The 27,026-nt window shown below is 37.3% G+C and overlaps 1 protein-coding gene across 10 annotated transcripts in view; it reads right to left on the minus strand.

Moving 5' to 3' along the window:
* Positions 1 to 27,026, minus strand: part of LOC119780707 (dedicator of cytokinesis protein 3-like) — a 259,177-nt gene that overhangs the window by 99,579 nt on the left and 132,572 nt on the right. For all 10 annotated transcript variants that reach the window (XM_038280830.1, XM_038280829.1, XM_038280828.1 and 7 more), the window contains exons 4-5: positions 12,301 to 12,356; positions 1,596 to 1,692 (exon numbers count right to left, since the gene is read on the minus strand). In XM_038280830.1, the coding sequence (XP_038136758.1) occupies positions 1,596 to 1,692; positions 12,301 to 12,356 (153 nt within the window). The remainder of the gene's footprint in view (positions 1 to 1,595; positions 1,693 to 12,300; positions 12,357 to 27,026) is intronic.

Genomic DNA, 27,026 nt, shown 5'->3' on the forward strand with positions numbered 1-27,026 from the left:
TGCTTTCTCACTCAGTTCATCTGATTTCTCCATAAAGAATTATTATCAACATTTTATTATTTGGGACAAAGGGTTGCAACAACTTTTTAAGTTTTCTTTTCTATTCTTGAAAAAAAAAGAAAAATAAATAAGTGTCCTTAATCGCCACGGAAAACACAGACAAAATAAATGTATTACATTAGATATATAAAAAAATGCTGTTTAGTATTAATGGCTTATTACATGAAAACACAAAGATAGAGCAATGTCCAAACAAACCTTCAACAGCAACCATGTGGGTGTTTTGGCAAGAGATTTGCAACAAAACACTTGATGAAAAGACAAAAAAATAAGGTGGCTGAGCTTATTTTTACATTTAGAAAAAAAAAAATAATGTATATAATCTGTAACCTAAGCTGTAAATAATATATCACCTGCTTAAAGGGCTTATTTTGTTGTGTTTTCTGGTTATTTTCAGTTTTCAGGTTTTTATTTGTTGTCCTCTGCTGTCCTCCTGTGTTCCCCTTTTTCCCTAGCTCCTTTCCTGTTCTGCTCACACCTGCTCCCAATCTGCTCGTTAGCCCTCTCTTTATTTCAGTCTCTCATAAATACTCTCTCTGTGCAGTTCTTCAGTGCTGGTTCCTTATCTAACTTCCTCCAACGCCGTCTCTCTGAGCCTTCCTCCTCGTGATAGAATCCCCCCTGATGTCTCCATGATTTCTGGTTTGTTTTGACTTTGTTTTCATGTTTTGATTTTTGGATTCCTGGTTTCCGGTTTGTTTGGACTTTATTTCATTTGTTGTTGGACTTTTGGATTTCCTGCCTCTGGTTTTTGTTAACCTTTCATTTGGGTCAACAAACCACAACCAAATCCTGACAGAGGTGAAGATAATGGGAACAAATGTTAAATGTTATGCTGCTTGATTAAAAAATAAATAAAAAAATAAAAAAATAAAGGCATTGCAGATGTTGCAGAGGGAAAGATCTCTACTTTGTAATAGGTTACCTTCCTGATATTTGTGCAAATTTATTTAAAATGAAATTATTCGTTAAACAGCATTTGGTTCAGTGCTACCCGCCAAGCGTCAGGTACAGTATCACATGAGCACACTCACACCAGGATGTAATTACCCATTAGTTTATCCCTTGTATTTCATGTAACTAGAAGCAAGTCTGTTAATTTTATATAGACTATAATTAATAATTTCACAGTCTGAAACTTTTTAAACTTCATTTAAAATGTTAGGGGATGACAGTGGCATTGGATGTAGGAGTTCCTGGAACCAAAGGGTTGTCGGTTTAATCCCTGGTTCCGTCTTTCAATATCGTTGTGTCCTTGGGCAAGACACTTTACCTGACTTGCCCTGTGATGGTGGTCAGAGGGCCTGGTGCGTCTGTGTACAACATCCTCAGTTCTACAGTGTAGCTCTGCATCATCAGTGTGTGAGTGTTTGCATGAATCAATGAATGAATGAATATAGTATAAAGCGCTTTGATCAAGTTTCCTGACTTGACTATATAAGTACAGACCAAAATAGATATTTATTTATTTAATAAAAGACTATATTAGATTTGTTTTGTATTTAGGAACAAGCTGCACATAGTTTACTGCTTACCACATAGAGCTGCTTCCATAGTAAAGCCCATTCCTGAAGAGTTGATGTCACCTCTGTTACAATTGGGTCTTCCAGAGGCACCACAGACTCATGAGGCCTAAACAAAAATAAAAAAGAAAGCACACATTTTATTAACCGCCAAGTATTTAAGCAATTATTTATCAAATGTATCAAAAGCCTAGAATATCCCCCAAAAAAGCTTTTGTTATCATTTAGAGAAAACCAACAAAGAACTTATACATGGAACTTGATTTTTTTTATGCTCTATGAGAATGAGAATTTAAGCAGAATGGACAATAATCTGAAACGTGCCTTGTCCAACAGTTTTGGTTTTAATTGATGGTTTTTTAATTAGAAATAACAGACACTTTTTCTAACAAGTACAGCTCATTAAAGCATTATCTTCCTGGGTTGTTTCTTGTATTTGTGCATATATGGCAGACTCAAAATGTGCTTATAGAAAAATGTGACATTTGTCCATTTTCTTTCTTGTTCTAAGTTGTATAATTGTGAAGAACCTGGTTCATCTCAAGAAGGAGAAATGAAACAATAGAATATTTCTATATAGAGGTATATATATAAGGTTTTAAAATGAAAAGGTATAAAGAAAAGACCTTCAGAACACTGAAAATACTGATTTTATAAAGTATTTTATGTGTAGTACTTTTGCTACATAACTATTAAGAGATTCAAAATTTAAACTCTCTAAACACTCAAAAGAAATGTAGCTCGAACCTAAATTAATTGCTGCCAAGTAATTGAATCAAAACCAGCCAACTACTATTTTTAAGTTTATAAGTTGAAAACCTAAATAAATTAAGTTAGCCAAGCTTAATTAGATTACTTATTGCCAAATTATTTGGAGATGCATTTTCTTTTTTAGGGAGCAGAGGAAGAAAACCTCACTTCACCTCTTAACATTACCATAAAGCTTAACCTTTTTAAATTTCATTTAATCTTTATTTCACTTTGCAAATGTTGTGGTTCCCAGAGGGTGTGGGAATAAAACTAAGTTTACTCACAGTTTCAGTCTCTAAGTCAGAAATATTAATGCACATATATGATCTCTGCTATAGATCCCCCCCCCCCCTTCCATTCATGTACTTTTCTTACAGTGTGTTCCAATCCCTCTGCCAGCTCTTTCTTCCCCCGTTTCATAACGGTTTAATTAAAAGGAGTAATGTACGAGATTAGCTGATCTCCGTGCTGAACAGCAGACGATAACTGCTTACTGAGTTCAGCAACAGCAGCTGTATTTCGGAAGCTCCCACTGCTTTTCTATTCTTCATTTTGTCCTTTTTCCTTCACTTCAGTACCTTCTGTTGCTCTTCTTCAAGTTCCCTTATCTTGTAACTTCACTTTAACAAACACCTCTAACACAAACTCCTTGTTATGATTACTGCCGTATAGATGATGTATAAAATGAGGATGGACCATCATTTGTCTTTGCTTATCCCAACCACCCAATACTTCAACCCTCTTTAAACAGCTTTATATATCTAAGATAATTTCATTTTGTTCAGAGTTTTACACCCTGCCAATCAAAAGTAACATATAAAAAGGAAACATAAATGACTGAGAAAATAAAACATACCGTGGGCTGGCCAACCCTCAGTAGACACTCATGTTGACCCAGTTTCTTTTTACATTTTATACCCTTACTTTAGCTGCATCATTCCTTTTCCTGGTACAACGTTCTAATCCAATGATTATTTCAGATCTTATTTTTTTGTTCCTGTCTCCATTCATGTTTGTTCTCATGTATTCCTCATATTCTTTCCATACATGTACCTTATCAAGCCCTCTGATTGTGCATCATGTCTCTTCTCAGTTATGATACAGGCTACCATGACCGTCCTCCATCAATATCTGTTGTTGCTTTGCTAGATATTTACAGATCCTATATATACTTTTGTGTAAAATACTATATTTTTTATATTTGCTTCAAAATATATGCAAAAACTCTTGCAACTTTAAAAGCATTTAATGCTTTGCCTGTTGATTGGTTCACTTAATTTTTGTTTTTGTTTTATTAATACTAGATATATATTAAGGCAAGATTTTTTTTTTCCTTATTCATATTTCATGATAAATAATCTTGGTACTCTTTGAATCAAAATAAAATTCAGATTTCAGTATAATGTAGCTGCAATCAGTTTCCTTAGACTCACTGATCTGTGCTTATAGAACCTTTGCGGTTCCGTCAAAAAGTTTGGACAACTAAACCTGACTTGCACTGTCAATAACTGTAAGCTTTTCACATACACAGTGTGTTTCACCCCTGACAAATCACACCATCCTGCTGCTGAAGGTTCCTGACAGACCAAACACACATTTCTACCTCCAGCTATGACAGCAAAACCTTCTTCTGCCCAAACACTCTGCTCCTGCTTCTAAATGCTCTCCAGGTCAGTTCTAAGAACAGCTTCTGTATTTTTATCACATAAATGTTCTTCAATAAAAACTAGTGTAACATTTATCCACTGACCTCCTACACCTGGCCTTTCAAACTATAAAAAAACACATCACTTATATGGCTTCATCAACATTACTCAGCACATGACTTGAAATAGAAATAGCTTTAGACATTTGGTTGTTATTTTTATTGATTTTACTTTGTTTAAAGAAAAATGCACAGCATTCAGTGTGTTGTGTGTTTATTCTCTACTGTGTTGGTTCTGGTATGGTTAGACCAAACCTGTATCACTCAGAGCGTCTACTTTAACAGTTTGTAACAACTTAAAGACATTTTATTGTCATTAAATAAGAATAAAAATCAATCAAATTTTGAAACAGTTATTTCAATAAAATTTTAGAGCTCTCCAAATTTCTGTCTAAAAATGATCTCTTTCATTAGAATAGAATAGAATAGAAAATCCCTTTATTGTCCTAGAATGGGGAAATTTTGGTGTTTACAGCAGCAAAAAGACAATAGAAAAAATGGTCACATAAAAAAATGAACCTTAGAAAAATATGAGAATAACATAATAGTGAAGAGTTAAAAGATAAACAATACAATACTGTACTGTAAAGTGTTTTAACGATATAAATACTGTGCATCCTTAGTATAAATACCTGATATACAGCTATAGACAGTAATGGATATTTGTAAATAGCAACATCATAGATGTGCAAAAATTACAGCACCATGTTATTTATCCGACTAAGGTAGGAACTCTGCAAAATCAGCATGAATGTAGTAACTTATTGAATAATTTTTCAAAATAAATGCATTTATGTTAAGTAGTTTTGTTCTGTATTTATATTTAAGTTGGATTCAAATTTTTCAAGAACTGCTTCTATTAAAAAGTACATTTGGTGTGAGGAAGCAATGTTTTAGTAAAAAAAAAAAGGCTACAGCATCTTTGCAAATTGTGATTAAAGTAACACTAAAGAGTAAACCATCAATTGTGATAGAGTAAATTTAAGAAAAGATGGATCCTATTTTTCACAGCTTTCTGAAATCTTTATTTATTAGAAAATTTAAAACAATTGCTCCCAAACAATTTAGCAGATTCAAAGTCAATAGCAGTTTTGTTTTACAGAGGTCTTAAAAATTTTCACCTTTTGACTAATAATAATGAGGTTCACTTTTAGAGCACACTTGAAAAAAACCTTACACTGAATAAAAACATCTGATCATGGTTCATCGTTTACAGCATACAGTATCTTTCACATTAATACTTAAATGTTGGATACAATGCTCTCATCAATATTTTATTATTATACAGTGTATGCCTCCTGACTATATTATGTGAAATCTTTATCTTTTTATTATTAGATTGAAAGAAAGTAATGTGGTCTGGTTGATCCTACATTGAGAAGCTGATCCCACATTTTAGCAAAAGTCCTCCAGTTCTGCTCTGACAGAGAACGCTGCATGCTTGCAGTGCAGTGTTACTATATGTGGCGTCAATTATCATCACTGAAAGAAGACAGTGTGATCAAAATACATATGACTGCATCATTTCAATTACCTCTACTTAATGTGGCTTTATTTAAGTTTTTGTTTTTGCTGTAAAAGGAAAACAGTTAAAATGTTCCATATTGGAAATTGGTATTCATATGGTTGAAGCCATTTTCTTTAAGGCAGTACAACGACTTTATCTTCAGGTGGAAAGGTGGAAACTCAGTGCAACCTTTGGGGTTTTTTGTGCAAAAATTTCAAGCTTAAAAATGGAAAAAATAATTTTTGGTGCCTGATAAGCTACAGTCAGACTGGTATAACAGAGGCTCCGTAGAAAATAAAACTGCTGGCTTGTAAAAAAAAAAATGTTTGTTTGAATACCTAAATGTCTTTTTCCCTCCCTGGTACTTTTGATGCAGCTTCAAACAAGGCAAAATCAAACTTCAATAAAACTCCAATGGAAACAAATACAGGAGGGCAAGACAGACATAATGAGAAAAAACAAATATGAATAGGGGCATAGATGGTATCCATTAATATACAATATGGCCAATTTTGATTTCTTAATTCTAACATACTGTAATGCTCCCTGAGTTAACAAGCTTTAACCTGATCTGATCATTTTTTCCAGCACATCTTAGCTTGTCCATGCTGCAAAAAAAAATGCCAATACCTGGTTTAATATTTATGATTTTTACTGTGCTTATCTGTCCAGCAAACTAGGTAGACAGAAACCCAAATGACAGTTTATCAGGTAGAGGAGAAAAGGGATGCTTCTAATGTAACCTGAGCTTCCATCACACCTCATCACACCTCGCATCCATGTCAAGCTGCATTGATGCAGTAACTTATACAAAATAAGCCCTGAACAAATACAGAGAGCCTTTCTGTGTCAAAAATATTATTTTTTAACCTCATGTTATATTCCAATTTTCCCGGAAACAGCATTTAGAGTTTACATTAAAATAAATCATATTTGAAATAAAAAGGAAATAAACATTTGTAATACATCGATCTGTGTATCATGAAGCTACATGGGTTTCCCTCTATTAAAGAAATGATTCAAATTAATGAACTTATCAACCATATTCAAATTTATTGAGATGTGTCTGTGAGTCCCAGGAATGAATCACATGCTATATGGAGTCATTAACCTTCAGCCACATGTAGGTCAGCAATGGTTTTAATCTACTGGTCTTAATGGGAACAGATGGTTCCTGTTCTGACTTGAAATAATCTACACATTTTTAACTCTGGTATTTTAACAGCTGCAAGCATAAAAGCTTTATCCGCCATACAAAGCTGAAACTGTGTCACATCTGTATGTAATTGTATATCAAAGGTAAACTTTAAGGAAACTGATTGATATTTGTTAAGAGATATTTTGTTTGGACTCTAAGGTGGTTATAATGTTTTAATCTTTTTAGGAGCCGTTTTGTGCTCGTTGATCCTGATTAACGAGTTTGCAAACTGAAAGGCTGCTTTAACAAGTTGGATTATAATAATAATTGAACTTTATGGATCTCACACAGAAAAATGTTCCTCTGCATTTAAACCATCACATTGGCGAGCAGTGGGCTACCATTGTGCCGTGCCCGGGGAGCAGTGTGCAGTTAAGGGTTTTACTCAGGAACCCACAGTGGAGGCTGTGGGGATTGAACTGGGTAATTGGAACCTTCTCAGAGAACAACAGCACTGGTCTAACAAGTAAGCCAACACACCCCCTTAAATGGTCTTTAATGCTCCCCCTATAGCTGGTTATTTGTCACATATTTCTATAGTAATCTATCAATGTGTCTAAAAAGAATATTCTAACATATTTAACCTCTAAAGTTATTATAAAGTGAACAATTTCCATACTTGTAAATACCTATCTCAGTTCAGTTTCATAACTAAATGCCCTTTTTTATGATTTCTCATTATTTCTCTGACTCCCAGCAGTGTACGTATGCTCCTTCTAGGGGGAGTACGAACGCAACATCCGAATGAAAATGCCTATTGCCTCATCAGTTATCTCCTGGAGGTGAATTTAGGGGACATGAAAGTCCTCTGAGACGACAGTTAGGAAATCATTTTCATATAATGAAACTAGAGAGACCAAGCCAAGAATACTAAGGGCCGGATTTATCAAGATCCAATTTTGCGTGCAGTAATTTGCGCTCGCAAAGTGGAATTTTGCGCGAGGGGCTGAACCATGGTTTGCGGGTGATTTAACAAGAGCGATTGCGTAACTGGTGGCAGGCGCAAAACTGTTGGAGACGCCCTATTTAAATGATGGTTTTGCGCGTTTTGTGGTTTGCGGCAAAGTAGTTTGTAGTTTGTGCAAACTAGTTCATTAAGAAATTTTTATCTTACAGTGACACCACCCCCTCCAAAAAAAGAAATGTATATATATATATATATATATATATATATATATATATAAACTTTGGCAACCTTTATTCCCTAAGGTGGTATGTGGCTGAATTTCTATTTCACCGCAGTAAGAAAAAAACACACAAACAAAAATAAAACAGGTGTTTTTTATAGGCCTGTAGAAAAATGCACATACCAAATGGCTCACAAGAAGTGACTGTGGATAAGATGACTGCATTGGCATGTTGCTCCACAGGCGCAGGGTGTCGGGGTTCTCCGGTAGGGCGTCAGGGCGACATGGTATTTAGAACGTCGGACAGCACTTCTGAAAAACGAGATTGGGAGATCCCAGATGCAAAAAAGTGCAATGTTGCAAGGAGTTTCGTGATATCTGGTATTGCGTGGGTCCTCCTTGTGCCTGGCTCCAAATCCATTCGGAGTTCCCCCAACAGCTCCAAAATGGCAATGCTGGATAAACGATATGTTTTGATGATCGTTTCCTCGTTCATTCCAAAAATATTCACACGGAGTGAAAAAATGCGTTCTCTGCGTCTCCTTGCTTCATTTCGATTTCTCCTTCTTGCGACAATAACCGCTGCCATGTGTGCGCAATTACGCATACAGACCATTTGCACCTTCTTTTGAAACGTGTTAAATATAGAGTCAGATACCGTTAGCAAAATTGCTTTCAGGTTTGATAAATCACTTTGCGAGTGCTAAATTAATATACACTATATTGCCAAAAGTATTTGCTCACCCATCCAAATTATTGGAATCAGGTGTTCCAATCACTTCCATGGCCACAGGTGTATAAATTCAAGCACCTAGGCATGCAGACTGTTTTTACAAACATTTGTGAAAGAATGGGTTGCTCTCAGGAGCTCAGTGAATTCCAGCGTGGAACTGTGATAGGATGCCACCTGTGCAACAAATCCAGTCGTGAAATTTCCTCGCTCCTAAATATTCCACAGTCAACTGTCAGCTGTATTATAAGAAAATGGAAGTGTTTGGGAACGACAGCAACTCAGCCACGAAGTGGTAGGCCACGTAAACTGATGGAGCGGGGTCAGCGGATGCTGACGCGCATAGTGCGAAGAGGTCGCCAACTTTCTGCAGAGTCAATCACTACAGACCTCCAAACTTCATGTGGCCTTCAGATTAGCTCAAGAACAGTGCGCAGAGAGCTTCATGGAATGGGTTTCCATGGTCGAGCAGCTGCATCCAAGCCATACATCACCAAGTGCAATGCAAAGCGTCGGATGCGGTGGTGTAAAGCACGCCGCCACTGGACTCTAGACCAGTGGAGACGCGTTCTCTGGAGTGACGAATCGCGCTTCTCCATCTGGCAATCTGATGGACGGGTCTGGGTTTGGCGGTTGCCAGGAGAACGGTACTTGTCTGACTGCATTGTGCCAAGTGTAAAGTTTGGTGGAGGGGGGATTATGGTGTGGGGTTGTTTTTCAGGAGCTGGGCTTGGCCCCTTAGTTCCAGTGAAAGGAACTCTGAATGCTTCAGCATACCAAGACATTTTGGACAATTCCATGCTCCCAACTTTGTGGGAACAGTTTGGAGCTGGCCCCTTCCTCTTCCAACATGACTGTGCACCAGTGCACAAAGCAAGGTCCATAAAGACATGGATGACAGAGTCTGGTGTGGATGAACTTGACTGGCCTGCACAGAGTCCTGACCTCAACCCGATAGAACACCTTTGGGATGAATTAGAGCGGAGACTGAGAGCCAGGCCTTCTCGTCCAACATCAGTGTGCGACCTCACAAATGCGCTTCTGGAAGAATGGTCAAAAATTCCCATAAACACACTCCTAAACCTTGTGGACAGCCTTCCCAGAAGAGTTGAAGCTGTTCTAGCTGCAAAGGGTGGACCGACGTCATATTGAACCCTATGGATTAGGAACGGGATGTCACTTAAGCTCATATGTGAGTCAAGGCAGGTGAGCAAATACTTTTGGCAATATAGTGTATTTACATGTTATCCTCCCACAAGACGCACTTTTGCGTGTAAACGCCCTATATTGAATATTCATTGCAGAAAAAGTACTAAATGGATAAGAGACGCTATTTAGCCCGTTTTAAAGACCAAATCCTTTTAGCACGCTGTTGATAGATCAGTTTGTACATTTTTTTGCGTGCGCAGTGAAATAGCTCACGTTTTAATACACGCAAACCTTTGATAAATCCGGCCCTAAGTGTAATAAAAAAAATTTCACATTGGATGGATGTGGTAGATTCCAATCAGTAGCATACTTTCATTCATATTTATTACCATACACCGGCTTCTAAAATCGATGAAGCACTTTCTGACTTTCAGCATTATGTAGCACTTATCTACTGTACAGGTAGTTTGAAATAAGGAAAAAACATGCCTTAACTTCATGTAATTTTTTATTATAATTATTATTATTATTATAAGAGAGGGCAGTTGGCATTAAACATAACTCTGGTTAATTAGATGGTTGTTGTTTTTTTTACAACAGGTTATTTCAGTCAAATGTATTATAAAATTTACTTTATGACATAACAAACTGTACTTTGTATTTTACTGAATCAAATTTGAAATGTTTCCCAGAACAATAAACACACTGTAGACAGAAGTGATTTAGTTCTGCATCTTTTTGCAAAATCATATCAGTACTGATGAGTTAAAGATGTTATTATTCAGTTTGGTGCAAAAGTGTTTTGGACTTTCTATATACAAGACTATAAATTATGCAAAACAAAACAAAAAAGGGGGGGGGGGGGTGCGATATAGATAGTGGCAGGCTTTGTGGTTTGTGTTTTAAATGTTCAGTTCTTCCCTGGAGGGTTTATAAACCCAATGAAAGGGCAATTTAAAAAGGAACGCTTTAGATTTCCCAAAGTCTAATAATTATAAGCTGTTAATTGGATCTATTTTAGCTTTTATCAATGCCACTTTTTGTGCTCACATATTCAGGTTTTATTTTTTTGTTTACTCTAAATGCTTAATAGAGAAAAAATGTTAAAGCCCAAAGTAAATGCCAAATGAAGTTATTTAACCTTAGAATATCAAGGCACTTTACAGTTCATCAGATCATACAGTCAAATTGATTTAAAGTTTTCTGTGCAAGGAAAACCAGTTGATTGCATCATTGACTTGAATGCAATCCCTCACACTAAGCATGCTTGAAGCGACAGTGGAGAGGAAAAACTCCCTTTTAATAGGAAGAAACCTCCAGCAGAACATGGCTCAGTGTGGTAGGGGTAGACCTCAGGGGTATAACGAGACAATTGAAAACACCATAAATAGTACAATGTATGTTTTTACTGTTGGAAACAGCTACATTAGATAGTGAGTAATAATTTAAGCAGTTAATACATTTTATTCAGTCTTTTATTCCACTAACAAAGCAAATTTACCATCAATAGTTTCAAAGTTTGGGCACAACAGAATCCTGAAACAGATCATGTGTTTTATTGCTTAAAGCAACTTTTGTAATATTAAAGCAGTTGTAAAGAACTTTCAGCTTTGTTCAATTTTGGCTCCCCCCAGAGGACAAAAACTGTACTGTTTTGCCTGAAGGAAGACAACATTTCCCAAGAGTCCCAGTGTGGTTAAAGACCATAGCGTTGTAAAATCCTGATCTCCCGGAGACCTGCAGCTGGATTGAACTACATTTCTGTTTCCAGTGGCTTTGAAAGATGAATAGCGATGAGGTAATGGATCTAATTGTGGCGAAACAAAGTCGTATGATAGTTTCACATTAAACATATATAGATCCCAGCAAGAAGGTGCCACATTGCCTGAATACACACCCCCTCTCCCCCTGCACAGCTTGCATGAATATATAGTCTCTCAGGGAAATTAAGTGGAATCGACTACCATCTTTATGGGTATGGGGGAAATGACGTAAAGCAGTCTGCACATTTGTAGTTGTTTTGTGTGGCAGGGTTACTGCCATCCTCCTCAAAGTCACGGTGGCGGAGAAAGCCATACATACCCCCTCAGGCCATGACAGAGGAGTCATTCAACTGGTGGCTGTAAATTAACCTATAATCACAAAAGTTATGAAAATATTTCATGAAAGCTGAAAAGTTGCTTAATTGATGGTTTAAGCCCCTTCTGGACTTGCAGTAAAAATCTGGAGTTGTTTTACAGTTCTAGCTGAATCAGGGATCTGTATTAAGTCTGTTTAATAATATTAGGTCTGATCATTATTATAACCATTAATAGTAGTAGAAATAATCGCAGTAGTAGGAAAAGAAGGAGAAGACAAATCTTTTTTTAAAGGGTGTACAGTATAAGCATTAGTGACTTGCACCTCTAAAGCAAACCTACTGACAATATCATTGAATGTAGGAATAACTGAAGATTTGCAGCATCTAACAGTAGGAAAAGCACAACATTTTGGACAGAAGCAAAAACCTACAGACAGCATGTTAAGATATCCGCCATGTTTCTGAACTTACCCTCTGTTGGTAACGATTGCTTTCTTCAAGTGAATGTAGCTGGCAGGAAAGACTCCCTGTGAAGACAGAAAAAATGCTGCAGAATTAGATGACGTTAGAACTAGAGAAAAATAAACCTAATTTAAAGTTTCCCTAATGAGTTTAAATAGTGACATTCAACATCACCAGAATGATTTAAACTTGTTCTAACTTTTAGCAGTTTGATGGCAATTCTGACAATACATAAAGGAAATGGATTTCTAATACTGGATGTTTAACAGCATTTCCACTTGCAGAAACAGAACAAGCTTAAAACATCCTGAAAAATGAACCACCTGCCACGTAAATCACAGCCATGAACCAGGCAACTTTCTATAGGTTCACTGGTAAAGTATTCATGCGACACCCTGAAGGTTAGGATAGAAGCTTCAAACTTGTAGACAGAGTGTTTAGTTTGTTTTAAAATACCAAAAGTGCTTTCAAATCCCTGATCTCTTCCATATAAGTGGACTTATAGTTTCATGCTTGTTTTTTGTATGTGAAGTTTGTTAGCCAAATAATGCAGAAGTCATTTACATTGGTGTAACTGTAAAAGACATTTGGACTGACTATCTTAAGGAAAATTTGTACTGAATCTTAGATATTTTAGATTAGATATTAAAAATTTTATTGAATAATGCTGCAAGTCTATTTCATACTGAATTGGTTTATAAAAAAAAAATGGTGATGGCGAGTAAATAATTTGTGTCTAACTTTAACCACACAAAAAAACAAATAATTTCACTTTAGTTTCAAAATGACAAACTGACATTTTTTGTGTTTTTTTTTGAAGAGGAAGAAGAAGAGCTGCAGGGTTTTTCTATGTCACTTATATTTATTTGAAGTTTTTCATTAATGTTTCAGAGCACTTTCTTAAAACTTTTAGACAAAATCCATGATGATATGAACAGAGAAGACAGACAAAGCTAGGCCTTAAGGAATAAAATTCAGCAAGATTAAAATGTGCGTTAAAGGAGAAGTTCGGTTTTTTACACTTTAAGCCCATTTTCTGTAGTGTCCAGGATGAAATCGAATGATCGACACCAAAAGTTTGACAATTGCTCCTGTCTCTGCTTTTTGGCTCATTTAGAATCAACCCCTGGCTGCTTTAGAATGGCTAGCATAGAGCATGTCCGATAATGTCCTTAAAACAACCTTAAACGTTCTTTTTTTTAAATATGCTACTCACCGGGTCGTCAGCGCTGTTCAATGACGTTCCAAAAAAAGTTTCGTGAAGAAAAAACGTTCCTGTAGTGTTTTATTTAGCATTTTGTAAATCCCATTGAGTTCTGTAGGAATAGTCAATATTCCCCTGCCACCGGAAACGGAAATGGGGCCTGTTTACACAGTTGTAGTCTTTTCGCTTCACTCTGTGTACTCCGACGTCGAGAATCAAGAATCCACCTTTCGTATTCCATTTTCAGAGTTTTTTAAAGTGTTTAACAGAGACGTTAGCACCTCGACGTCGGAGTACACAGAGTGAAGCGAAAAGACTACAACTGTGTAAACAGGCCCCATTTCCGTTTCCGGTGGCAGCGGAATATTGACTATTCCTACAGAACTCAATGGGATTTACAAAATGCTAAATAAAACAAGACAGGAACGGTTTTTCTTCACGAAACTTTTTTTGGAACGTCATTGAACAGCGCTGACGACACGGTGAGTAGCATATTTTAAAAAAAGAACGTTTAAGGTTGTTTTAAGGACATTATCGGACATGCTCTATGCAAGCCATTCTAAAGCAGCCAGGGGGTGATTCTAAATGAGCCAAAAAGCAGAGACAGGAGCAATTGTCAAACTTTTGGTGTCGATCATTCGATTTCATCCTGAACACTACAGAAAATGGGCTTAAAGTGTAAAAAACCGAACTTCTCCTTTAAATATTTTTTATTCTATTTTAAAATAAATTTTTTTTTTAGCTTAATCTATCCTGTAATAAGGTCTTTAAAGCTAACATAACTGAAAGTAGTGTTTTTTTTAAACTCAAATCAGAAGCAAGGAGGCTTTTTTTATCTTCTTATATGAAATAAATTTGATCTGAAGTCTAATGTAATGGAAATGGTGGCATTGACACCAAAAAGCTATTAACTTATTATTTCACTTTTCTTTGCTTTAATTAAAACTAAACAAAAGTACAAAAAAAACTGTATAAATTATCCCAGTTTTCAAAGATTTTTATGCAGATCACTCATTTTAACCCTGAAAACAGCTTGTGGTCCACCTTTTTTTTAAGGGGGCACACTATAATTTAACTAATTTGGAGTTTTGTCAAATGAAAGCTTTGCAACACAAGTAAGTTGGGGGTCACTCAAAAAGGATAATTTTGACGACAGGAAATTAAACCTTTTGAGATGATAAACTACAGTGTGCAAAGCTGACATCTCATTAGGAAGGCTCCAGACTATCTACTTCATACTTAAAGATACAGTACAAGTCATTTTATACAATAAACACAACAACATCTTCTCTTTCACACAGTTATTAAAGAAGCTACATGCTGTAACAAAGCATCAAAACACTGATTATCATTTTAGCAGTACTTCTAAGACCTGATATTAAAACCACAGTGGTGTTCTGTCATTTTGTTATTTAGATGTAATGTTTTTTTTTTGATGATGATGATGATAAAGAAAAACTTATAAGGTAAGTCCTGCTTTTGACAGTAACACCTCAGCGATGCAGTCCTGCTTCTAGGAATATCTGCCCCGAGCTCTAACCTCAATGTGTGTCTTTGCCTTAGCGTCACGGCCTGAATCCACATGTTCAATAATTCTAACAACCCGGTAATATTTCATATCCTTCTGTATGCATTTTTTATTATTTAATTCTGTTACATGCATACATGAAGACATCAGTTTATTTTCCAGTCACTACTTCTAATGGAAGAGGTATTTCCATGTGTCCAATGTGTACAGTAAGGATCTGTAGAGTAATATTAGATAACATTTCCTTTAGGTCATATAACTATGGGCTTGTTGGAGAGAAAATGATTAACTGAAATTAAGTAAGGCAGACAACTTAGATGTGTTTTACCTGAATTTAAACCACTCATACTGAAAATGTCCACATCAGTGAGTATGACGTCAGGATTCTGCCAAAAGTCCACATACGCAATAAAGACTCCTATGAGCAGCTTTACATAATACAGAAACCCAAAAGCTAATCTTCCCTCGCATCTTTAACATGATACATGCACAAATGGAGTACAACACCTCTGGGCACGATGCAGCCTCCCTCTTCTTTGCGTGTTGATCTGTTTCTGCTCGCTCCTGTCGATTTTTGTCTCTTTGAAGGTGTTACCTACCGGACAAAGCACCTCGCCCTTGATTGGATACTTTTTTGGGCCCTGTGGTACTCTATGTCTGCTGGTTTGAAGTATATATTACTTGTATGGACTTTTGGCAGATCCTGATGCCCTAAGTCAGCTCCAACATTAAATTAGAGCATTTATTCAAGCTACAATTTCCTAAGAGATTTTAGATAAAAATGTTATTTGATTAAATTAAATTATGTCTGTTGGCTGTGTCAACCTGTCTGCCAACTTATAAATGGGAGTAAACTTTTAGATTTTTCATCAGACTTTCAGTTGTGTAATAATATCAGAGATGGTATACTCCTGTTCTTTCCAGGGTCCATTGTGTGATAAATACTTGTTCTTGACCAGATTACTGATCCCCAATTGGTTGCCTCCAGTCCTAGACTATGTAACCTCTGGTCTCTAACCAGATTACTGGTCCAAAGTCAGTTGCATGATTTCAGTTCTATCCTGGATTTCTGCAGACGGGGGGAGCAAAACCAAAGTAAAGGCAAAATGAAGGATTCTCCTTTATTGAAATGAGTGAAAGAGTTTTTTTTTTTTTTTTTTTTCACAAAACACCTCTCTCGCCAAGGGACAGTCAGTGGGATTGGTTAACACTCCAGCTACAGTCTTATTTGCTCGGTAACAGAGTCAGAAACAGTGTGTTGAAAGCTTTGTGCTATTAAACCCATCGTGGAGCCACTGGAGACTGTGAGATGTGTAGTGTGTTAATTAAACAGATCTATGTCATTCTCTGAAGGAGCAGCATACTGCTTTAAACAGACTTTTCTTAACATCAAGCTATATATCTGCATTATTATCAGTGCAACTCAGTTCTTCCTTCTTTCAGAATGCCTTACAGTAAAAAATTAAAAGTATGAAAAGGCTTTTTTAATTGTTCCACAGTAGTTTGTTGAAAACTATCCAGTCAGACTCATCATTTTCAGTATGCTTTAGAATGTGAGGCAGGGTTTGTACGCAAAGTAAAATAAATTTCGTATGAAAATGATTGAATCAATTGATCCAAAACACAGACGTCCCGATTGCTTTGCAAATAAACTCAAGAGCTAAATACTTTAACTACTGGAGACATCTATCAAGCTTACGTCAGCTTTATAGACATAACCACCATCATAAGGGAAGCTTGCAAATCCCAATATCCCAAATAGAAAGGCCTGAGGCTGGAAGCATCATCTTTTGAGGGAGTAAACTTTGAGGCACTGTCTGAAAATACCTGCCAGGGAGATAAACCTCAGGCACAAACAGATACACTGCCTGGCCAAAAAAAAAGTCGCCACCAAAAAAAAAGGTAATTCACTCTAATACTTTGTTGGACCGCCTTTAGCTTTGATTACGGCACGCATTCGCTGTGGCATTGTTTCGATAAGCTCCTTCAATGTCAAAAGATTTATTTCCATCCAGTGTTGCATTAATCTTTCACCAAGATCAGTCTAATGGAAGTGGGGAAGAAACTGTTCTGAAATCTGCTGGAACTGCATCCGAGGGTGAGGGGTCATTTCGGATGTTACGGGCTCGGGACATGCAGCACTGAGATGAAATGTCTTTTATGGAGGGTAGAGGAGCCCTGATGATCATCTCTGCTGTTCTTACCACTCTTCTCACCTTCTTCCAGTCTGAGGCATAGCAGCCTCCACACCACACAGTGAGACAGCTGGTCAGAACGTCGCTATGGTGCTTCTGTAGAAGGTGTTGAGGATGGGTGAGGGCCGGTGGGCTCTCCTCATCCTCCCTGAGAAGTACATGCGCTTTTGTCCCCTTTTGATCAGTGAGGTGGTGTTTACATTCCAGGTGAGGGTGTCTGTGATGTGCACCCCCAGGAATTTGGGAACTGGAATGGGTGGACTGTTGGCAGCACACTAGAGACGATGTGTTCTTTAATCAGCCTTTCGAAGAACTTTATCATGATTGGTGCATCTTGTGCATCCAGTCCATCTTCCATGAACAGGAGTTTTCGCACTACCTTATCGAGGTTGTGCTCTACTGACTTTTTCTGTTGGCATGCGTTCCATGGCATGTTGCTGCAACTCGTCCTTTGCATTACTATCTGCCTCCCAATCTGTTGTGTCCTCTGATTGTCTTTCTTGGCGAGGCTGTTTATCTTGAATCTCAAGAGAAGACATAGCAAGCTCAGCTATAACACAGTACACACTTGTAAGCTTGTCGGCCTGCTTTTGCAGTTCTTGCTGATGTATCTCCACCAAATTTACTGTTTTCTTGTCCTTTTTGGCCAGTGCATCTTCCAGGAACAGGAGTTTTCGCACTAACTTATCGAGAGTGCGGTCGCGAATCTCTCTACTGTCGCAGAGGGACAAGCTCACGGTCCCGTTCAACCTTGTTTGCAGTTAGTTGCAGTCTCGCCATCTTTTTCTGTTGGCATGCGTTCTATGGTATCTTGCTGCAACTTGTCCTCATCCTTTGTATCACTATCTGTCTCCAAATCTGTTGCGTCCTCTAATAGACTTTCTTCGGGTGTCTTAATCACTGGTGACAGACTTGGTTTCCAAAACTTCTTCACACACATCTTATATCCTGACGTATGATACACTTTTTTATTGGATTTTTGGTCAGCAGTTATGGGTTTCCTTTCACATTCATTCGTGTTTGAAACTAAGTCAATTGAGTTTTCATATAAATCTGTAATTTCCTCTGAGTGGGTTTGTTTGTTTGGAAGGCCATCAAAGCAGTTACCAATTTCCTTTTAAACTTTTCTAAAATAGGTTTCAAAATGATCAAGTTTCTCTTTCACATCCCTGATTTTTTTCATGACAGAAGCTAATTTTTTCCACCTTTGCCTGCTTATTTTATTTTTTTTAAGTGGCAAACCTTACAGAGGCCTGAGGTTCAAAATCCTTAATCTTTTGTAGTAAGTCTTTGTTAATGTTCTCCAACGCCGCCATCGACTCTTTAGCCTCTATGTATCTATTAGCCACTTTAGTTTGATATGAAAGATATTTTGTCAACCTTTCAACCTGTTCTTTCAAATTCTTATTTTTCCTTAACATTGTCACTTGCTTTTTTTGCAACCTTTTACTTATTTTTCACTATTATTGGATCATTATCTGTTCTGCCATGTTTTCCAACTGATGTTGAAGTTTCTCGTTCTTCGAGGATAAAGCTTTTACCTTTTCTGTATCTGTAGTTATTTTCTTCATGAAAACCTTCTGGGTATCTTTCTCCAGTTGAAGCTCCTTCATCCTTTTTTTATATTTTTTGCTTAATGTCATTTCAGCCTTCACTTGTTTTTCCACATCAGGGTAATGCATTGTTTCAGAGAAACACTTTTCAAGGTGTTCATTCAGTTCGGAGAGTTCTTGAATGTTTGTTTTATTCTTCTCATGCATTTGTCATAGTTGAGAGAAATCACAATCTTACTCTGGCCAAACATTTTGAGATTTTTCTTTCACTTTAAAACAAAAAAATCTCTCAGCAGAAAATACCAACCAAACTGATCAGAAGTCCCAGCTCGAGTGACCCAGAGATTCTCAGAGATCATATTTGACAGAAGGTGGCTTAATTACCTCTCTTACATTTCATACTATTATCACTGTATTTTGTACTTCCTTAAAATTTAGCAGCCATGTTATTGTATTAAGATGTTTTCTCTAGTCTTAAAGGTATAGTGGAATATTTTCGGGAATTTTAGAAAAGCCCCGCCCTCTACACTTCAAAATAAAATGCACATGCACAACCCCGTATCCGCTCCTGAAAGGGAACATCCATTAAATGTGTGCAAGAGCATGCACGAGCGCATTTCTCGTCGGTCAGGCTCTGTTTAAAAGTCGCTGTTTGCATCGCTCATACAAGCTTACTTTCCAAAAGAAGATTTGCAATTTTTCCACTAAGTCAGACTCAACACCGGTGAGTGAAAATGGGAATGAGCGCGTAGGACTTGCATATAAACCTGTACTTACAACTCCCATAAATGTAAACATGTCAATCAACAACTTCCTTTGGTATAACAAAATCTAGACAGACAGACAGAAAGACAGAGATCTAGAATCAACAGTGTTTTGACTTTTCTATAAGAACTGAAGCAACTGAACTAATACCATGTTAAAAAAGACAACAGGTACATAAACACACATGTGCTTTTAAGACCTTTAAGTAAGATGTGTGGAGAGCTGGAGGCCCTCTGAATGCACTGACCTGTAAACTACCACCTACTGTCACAGCTAACTAGGCAGAGACAAGAACAAGATGTCATAAATGTATGTGTGCAGTAGGGGTCGTGTTGTGCTATTCCTAATTTAGCTGATGGTGTCAAAACACCAGGCCAGTCAGAAAAGGTCAGTCTGATCTAGGAAGAAAATGAAGCAGGAAAATACAAGAAAAGGGAAAGAAAAGAACCATAATATAGAAGGTATGGTAAAGAGAGCAGGGATAGCTAAAGAGGAACTGAGAAAATAAATGACAAACAAGGCAGCCATGAAAATGTCATCCTCCCACAAATAACTCTGTCTCCCTCTGGACTCTTAGCTGCAAATACCTTATTGTCACCTTGTGTTGAACTGCTTTAAGTGCCTTTTAGAGGCCAAGTATTATCTTGAGTCTTAAATATGACACAGTCTTTATAATAAGAGTCCCAAGAAAGAAGGAAAGTAAGGAAAAAGATTTGTCTTATCAAAAATACTTTGCTGATTACTTGTTATTTTTTATTTTAAAAAATGACATTCTTCACTACAAAGCAAATTACAAAAAAAAGACTGTTCATTATGAATCCATTTAAACACCACAGTTTATGAAGGGACTTTATCTGCAATTTATAAAACCATTATCTACAAAATGTTAAACTGTGTGCACAACATTTTTAAAACTTTGGCACTCCTGCCGATTTAGGACTTCTTTGAGAATTTAATTTATCTAATTGCTTTGTCTCGCTGACCAAGTGATTTAGAGAACTTAGATGTGGTCTTATCATTACGCTTAGTGTGTTTATTCCTGCTCAGTATGCTTCTTTGTTAATGAAGCTGAAAGGAAAAAAACAATTTACAGAGACGATCCAGTAACTGCAAATGTAACTTCTAGCTCTGGTTTGTATGCAGAGAAGAAACAGTCCACATTAAATTTTCAAAAAAAAGAAAAACTTTTTAAATTATGATCAATGTCCAGGTGTTTTTAACAAAAAGAAAAATGATTGTCCTCAATTTAAATTTTGATCTAAAACTTCTGGAACAGTTGCATGAATATTTTCATCCTGCTGATCTCTTTAGAATAAAGGGAAAAAATGGTTTTAGTATAATGCAAACAGAACATAATTTGAATGTAATCAAATTAAATTGGCAACATCCAATCAGGTATAAGTGAGAAATGGGTTTAGAACAATATGAGAAGGACTTCTTCATATTTTAGAGATCAGAGTTTTTTTTTTTTTATTAATCCTAAAGGTAAATGGATAGCCTGAATACTGAGAAGCAATTTTCAGCTAAAACAAGGAACATCAAATTTAGAATAACATGTTACAAAACCAGCATTAAGTGAAGAGCAGGAGAGAATTAGGACTGCATCATATTAACAGTAAGCTTTTAATGTCCTGCATTGTTGAAAGCACTTATGATCTCATGAGTGAGTATTTTACCATCAAACACTATGCAGATGTTCATGTCAAAGCAGGAAATAAAAACCAGTCGTCTCATGCTTGTATGCCAAAGTCAACATGATCTCAGCACTTTGGTTTGTAAAGTATCTGTCGTGGTTGGTTCCTTATGGACACCAGGTTAGCTGATTCATTGAGCCAGTCAGTTTTTCCTTACTTTTAGAAAGTTTTACTTCCCTTCATCTAGTTTTATTATTTAAATTAAAATCCTACAATAAACAATAATAACTTTTATGAAAGATATACTCTTCTAATGAATGCTTCTGCACAGTGTTTGCTTGTTTTTCTGTTATTCTTATCAAACTCGTCGATATGTTTGGGAAGTCTCGTCGATGTTTTGAAACGAAGTCTTGCTGTGCTTCACCCAGAGTTTTCGCTTTTCTGATTTGTTCCTCCATTGTCCCAGAGGAGCTAATCTTTATTTAATCATTAACCATGATGCATCCGTCTATTATGAGCTTTTCTGTTTTATTCAGCTCTATCCATTGTCTTAGATTCAAGTGAGAATTGTATAGTTCTCCTTTACAGCTTCATGCAGCATCAGCCTAGAATCCGGGCTATAATTTTACACAGCATGTCTAATCGGTTTGGCATAAATAACTATAAATAATACTCAGCCATCAAACTGTGTAGCTTGTTAATTCATTATTGATTTTTACAATATGCATCTTTCTGGACATTCAAAAGTACAAGTTTGAACTGCAGGTGTTAAAGAAGAATTTGTGAAGGTTTAAAGGAGTCTAAACAATCTTTTTTAACAACTCTTAAAACAAGAATTTCACTCACTCATTTAGCACAGTACCAACAATTTAATTCTTAAGATGGTAATATGTCTGATACTAATCATAATCACAAGAATTCCAGCAGCTGATTAAATAGCATAGCTAGCAATGTAGCAGCAATGGCAGGTGTGTCTGACATGGAGCCACTTGTTGAAAGTAAATGCAGGAATCCTGTCCCTATGCCTCGGTTAGTAACTGTACTACATCAGCAAAGAAGGATTTTTTGAGGAAGATGTGGGCTATTAATCCAAGGATTAATTCAGCCACTGCAAGTGTCGGTGGACAGGCTGCTGGATGAAGTAGGTTCTTTTCAAGGCTGACTTAATGCAGCAGAAGCTCTGATCAGTGAAAACTTTCAATGTATCTGAGAAGCTGATTCTGCCATTAAAACTCTACAGACCCTAAATGCAAGCCTGATGGATGTTCCGGGAAATAGATTCTGGCCCCCCAAACCCCAGACATCATCTGGATTGACATAAAAACACTGTTCAGCTCAGTATTTTTTATTTATTTATTTTTTTAACTCTGTCACTTACGCTGTTATTTTTATACACTTTTTAAGGTCCACATTTGTGTGACCACTTTTGCTATAATCGTTTGCTGCTATAACATCACAATTTCCCCATTGTGGACAATAAAGGGATTTTCTATTCGATTCTATTTTATTCTATTCTATTCTATTCTAAATTTGTTGGCCCATCTTGATTTAGTCCAGAAGTAGTTTTGAAAAATCTGGTCTAATATTGTGCCACTTTAGACCAATAATGAGTAGTCATTGCAAACCCAGTTTTCAACATCTTTTCGACTATCTAAAGATTATGGCTTTTCACCTTTCTTAATTGTAGACACCATTTGGGCGTAAATCATGGCGCCATTTCAAACCAAGTTTTGCTCGGTGGAGTAGTTCCAGCTTGTTTAAACTAAACAAACCTGGAAGTAAAAAGATGGCCAAGATCCTATCCACTTCCCTTCTGGGTTAATATTGTCACCTTGCGATTAATTAATTGATTGATTACTTGTCTTTATTGATCTCACAGTGAAAAAATTGACTCGTTACATCAGCTCAAATAGTCAAAAGAGAAGAAAATGTGCCAAAGGAAGAAAAAGGTGAATGGAATGTATACAGGATTATACAGTGCATCCACATATGACAGCTTTTGTTGTTTGTTTTTTTATTTGTTGTTTTCCTTTTATAAGGATTAGTATACAGGGTTATTGCACAGCGTTTTTACATGGGTATTTAGATAGATGGATATTTATATATATAATTATTGCACTATTGAGTGTCATATACAGAAACAGGTTATTGCACAGGGTATCAAATAGTAATTGCGCACTCTACATTGCACAAGTTAGAAATATCAGCTGTGCTGCTGCCATCAACACCGTTGTTTATAGATGCTGGAGATCTGCCTGTTTTCCAGTGTAGTCCTGTTTCTCTGACTGTGACTGGCTGGATGTGCTCTCTTCATCCTCTGACATGGAAGCTGGCTCAGAGTTCGTCTGCCTGGTTGTGTTTTTCCTTGACTGGGCCACCTTTGACAGCTGCTTTTTGTATCTCTGCTTCTGTCTCCTTGAACCCCAGTCGGCCTCGGCAGATGTCCGCTCACACTGAGCCTGGTTCTGCTGGAGGTTTCTTCCTGTTAAAAGGAAGTTTTTCCTCTCCACTGTTGCTACAAGCATGCTTAGTGTGAGGAATTGCATTTGAGTCAATGAGTCAATGCAATCAATTGGTTTTCCAACTTTGAATCAATTTGACTGTATGATCTGGTAGAACTGTAAAGTGCCTTGAGATGACATGTGTTGTGAACTGGCGCTAAATAAATAAATAAACTGAAATGAATTGAAATTGAATTGAATTGCCGTTTTTACAAACAGGGTGTCAATAAAAAGTATTTCACAAGTTTTCACAAGGCGGTGACAAACCACCCAGAACTTGTGAGGTGTTCCTGTAGGTGCAAACAAAAAGAAGGGTTGTGGTCTTGCTCAGTCTGCTTTATTATTATTGGGCAGCAAATCTACAAAAAACAGTTTAATTTTCTTTGACATAGAAAGCCCTCGTGTGTTCCTTTTGTGTGCAAGCTCTGTCTTCTTGAACCCCCAGTTGTTCAAGGCAGAAGGCCATTCACACTCAGCCCAGCTCTACTGCAGGTTTCTCATTGTGTAAGGAGGCAGTTTTAAGACTCAGCATGAAAGATTGCTGCTACGTCAACAACACAATCCATGCCCATCTACAGTAGGAGGTGTGTTACATCAGGTCATTGTCTGCAAACAATAACCTGATGTAATCTGCTGGGGTTACATAGATACTTTTAAATCAATCTGTCTGAATGATTTGATTAAATTGACTGCAAAGTGCCTTGAGATGATGCAATGGGAATCAGTGCCACACAAATAAACTGAATTGAATGTATTGCAGTATTGGTCCAATAATAATTTACAATATTGAGGTGAGCATGATCTAGTTATCCTGGGCTTTATCCACAACCAGTGTTAGTGTACTCTGTAATCACATTCAAAGTGAAAGGGAACCTGTGTGTCTGTGTGTGATGTGAGGCTCTAGATTCCCTCAGACATGTGGGAGAGACCTGTGTGCAGCACTGATATAAAACTAGTCATTTATTTCGACAGTGTCTAAATGGAAGCACTTAGTTTATGAAGCAGGAGAACAACTATGCGTGTAAGTTTAGCTCAAATACGGCATGGAAAGAAAGTTATGAGTCGAAATATGTGAGTCACATCAAAGCACTGAGTATTAAAGCTAACATTAGTTTGCTGTTTTTGCAGACTCACCCACTCACCCACCGAGCAAGATTTCTCTACAGTTATATTAATTTGCTGAAGACTTTGTGAAGTTGTATTTTCAGAATCAGAATCCTTTTTACATACACGACAAATCTTCATGTTTTTAAGGTTAAATGTTAGAACATTGCAGCATCTTTATGAAATCCCTCTTATCCTGAGTTGGAGGTAAGGAGATTGTTAACAAACCCTGAAGTATGACAACTATACAACTTCATTGTTTTAGAGTCAAGGAAGGTGTTTACTTGTAAAAAATGAAAAACCGAGAGGAAAATGGGATTTAAGAAAATAAAAAAGGTAATATTATTCTGTAATAACGAGACGCACTAAACACAATCAGGGCCTGATTGTGGGTATTAGTCTGTGTATCAGTAAGTTGTACCGCATCTTGCTAAACTAAGTTTTTTTTTTTACTTTAGTTTTAGTTTGAGTAAAGAAAGGAGATTTGCGGTACTTTTAAAATACTGAGGTTGATCATGTTTAAATTTAATATTATAAAATGAGAATGTTTATATGTTACTGTCAAAAATCAGAGCTGCTTATGGGTTACAAAGACTCAGGTAAAATTTTAAAAAGCAGTGGCTCATAGGATAGGGTGACCAGACGTCCCCGATTTCCGGGGACTGTCCCCGTTTTGGACCACCTGTCCCCGGCTAAAGCTGTCCCCGGAAATGTCCCCGATTTTACCGAGGCGAAAAATGTTGCGTGTAGACTGTTATTACAGTAGAGCTGTTGCGCGCAAAAATAGGTATTACGGTAGCTGGTTGCGCTGCTGATAACATAAAGATAAGGAACAGAGCGCACCACAATAAGGGCGGTAATGATCCTTTTGGATGTCAGCTGCCATTAAAAGACAAAGAGGAAGAAGAGCGCATCACTTTTAAAACAGAAGAAGAAGAAGAAGTTCGTTTTTTACAACCTGTGGCAACTGATGGGGAGCTACGCTGAGTGATGGTGAGTGTGTTAATCAATTAATTTTATTCTGATCGGCCTGATCTTGTGATAAATGTTTGGTTTGTGTCCAGGTTAAAACAGTAATAAAAAGTAAGACAAGACCACGAGTTGAGCATGAGTAAAAGACGCTGGGTTAAAATGTAGCAAAATGATTGAAAACTCCTTGTAAGGCGCTAATCTGGTACGCTGGTTCTCCAGGGATCAACAAGGGTTTGGATAGGTGACCTTTAGTTTATATTTCAGATAGTTATTATAAGTAGAGTTATTTCAATTTGTTTTGATGATTTATGGTTGTGATTTATGAGCATAGACTTCCAGTTTTTGGTGTGCTTTTTTACTGCTCAGTTTGGATATACACTATATTGCCAAAAGTATTTGCTCACCTGCCTTGACTCACATATGAGCTTAAGTGACATCCCGTTCCTAATCCATAGGGTTCAATATGACGTCGGTCCACCCTTTGCAGCTAGAACAGCTTCAACTCTTCTGGGAAGGCTGTCCACAAGGTTTAGGAGTGTGTTTATGGGAATTTTTGACCATTCTTCCAGAAGCGCATTTGTGAGGTCGCACACTGATGTTGGACGAGAAGGCCTGGCTCTCAGTCTCCGCTCTAATTCATCCCAAAGGTGTTCTATCGGGTTGAGGTCAGGACTCTGTGCAGGCCAGTCAAGTTCATCCACACCAGACTCTGTCATCCATGTCTTTATGGACCTTGCTTTGTGCACTGGTGCACAGTCATGTTGGAAGAGGAAGGGGCCAGCTCCAAACTGTTCCCACAAAGTTGGGAGCATGGAATTGTCCAAAATGTCTTGGTATGCTGAAGCATTCAGAGTTCCTTTCACTGGAACTAAGGGGCCAAGCCCAGCTCCTGAAAAACAACCCCACACCATAATCCCCCCTCCACCAAACTTTACACTTGGCACAATGCAGTCAGACAAGTACCGTTCTCCTGGCAACCGCCAAACCCAGACCCGTCCATCAGATTGCCAGATGGAGAAGCGCGATTCGTCACTCCAGAGAACGCGTCTCCACTGCTCTAGAGTCCAGTGGCGGCGTGCTTTACACCACCGCATCCGACGCTTTGCATTGCACTTGGTGATGTATGGCTTGGATGCAGCTGCTCGACCATGGAAACCCATTCCATGAAGCTCTCTGCGCACTGTTCTTGAGCTAATCTGAAGGCCACATGAAGTTTGGAGGTCTGTAGTGATTGACTCTGCAGAAAGTTGGCGACCTCTTCGCACTATGCGCGTCAGCA

Source organism: Cyprinodon tularosa, unplaced genomic scaffold, assembly GCF_016077235.1.
Source record: "Cyprinodon tularosa strain WSP-4 unplaced genomic scaffold, ASM1607723v1 ctg165, whole genome shotgun sequence".
NCBI lineage: Eukaryota > Metazoa > Chordata > Actinopteri > Cyprinodontiformes > Cyprinodontidae > Cyprinodon > Cyprinodon tularosa.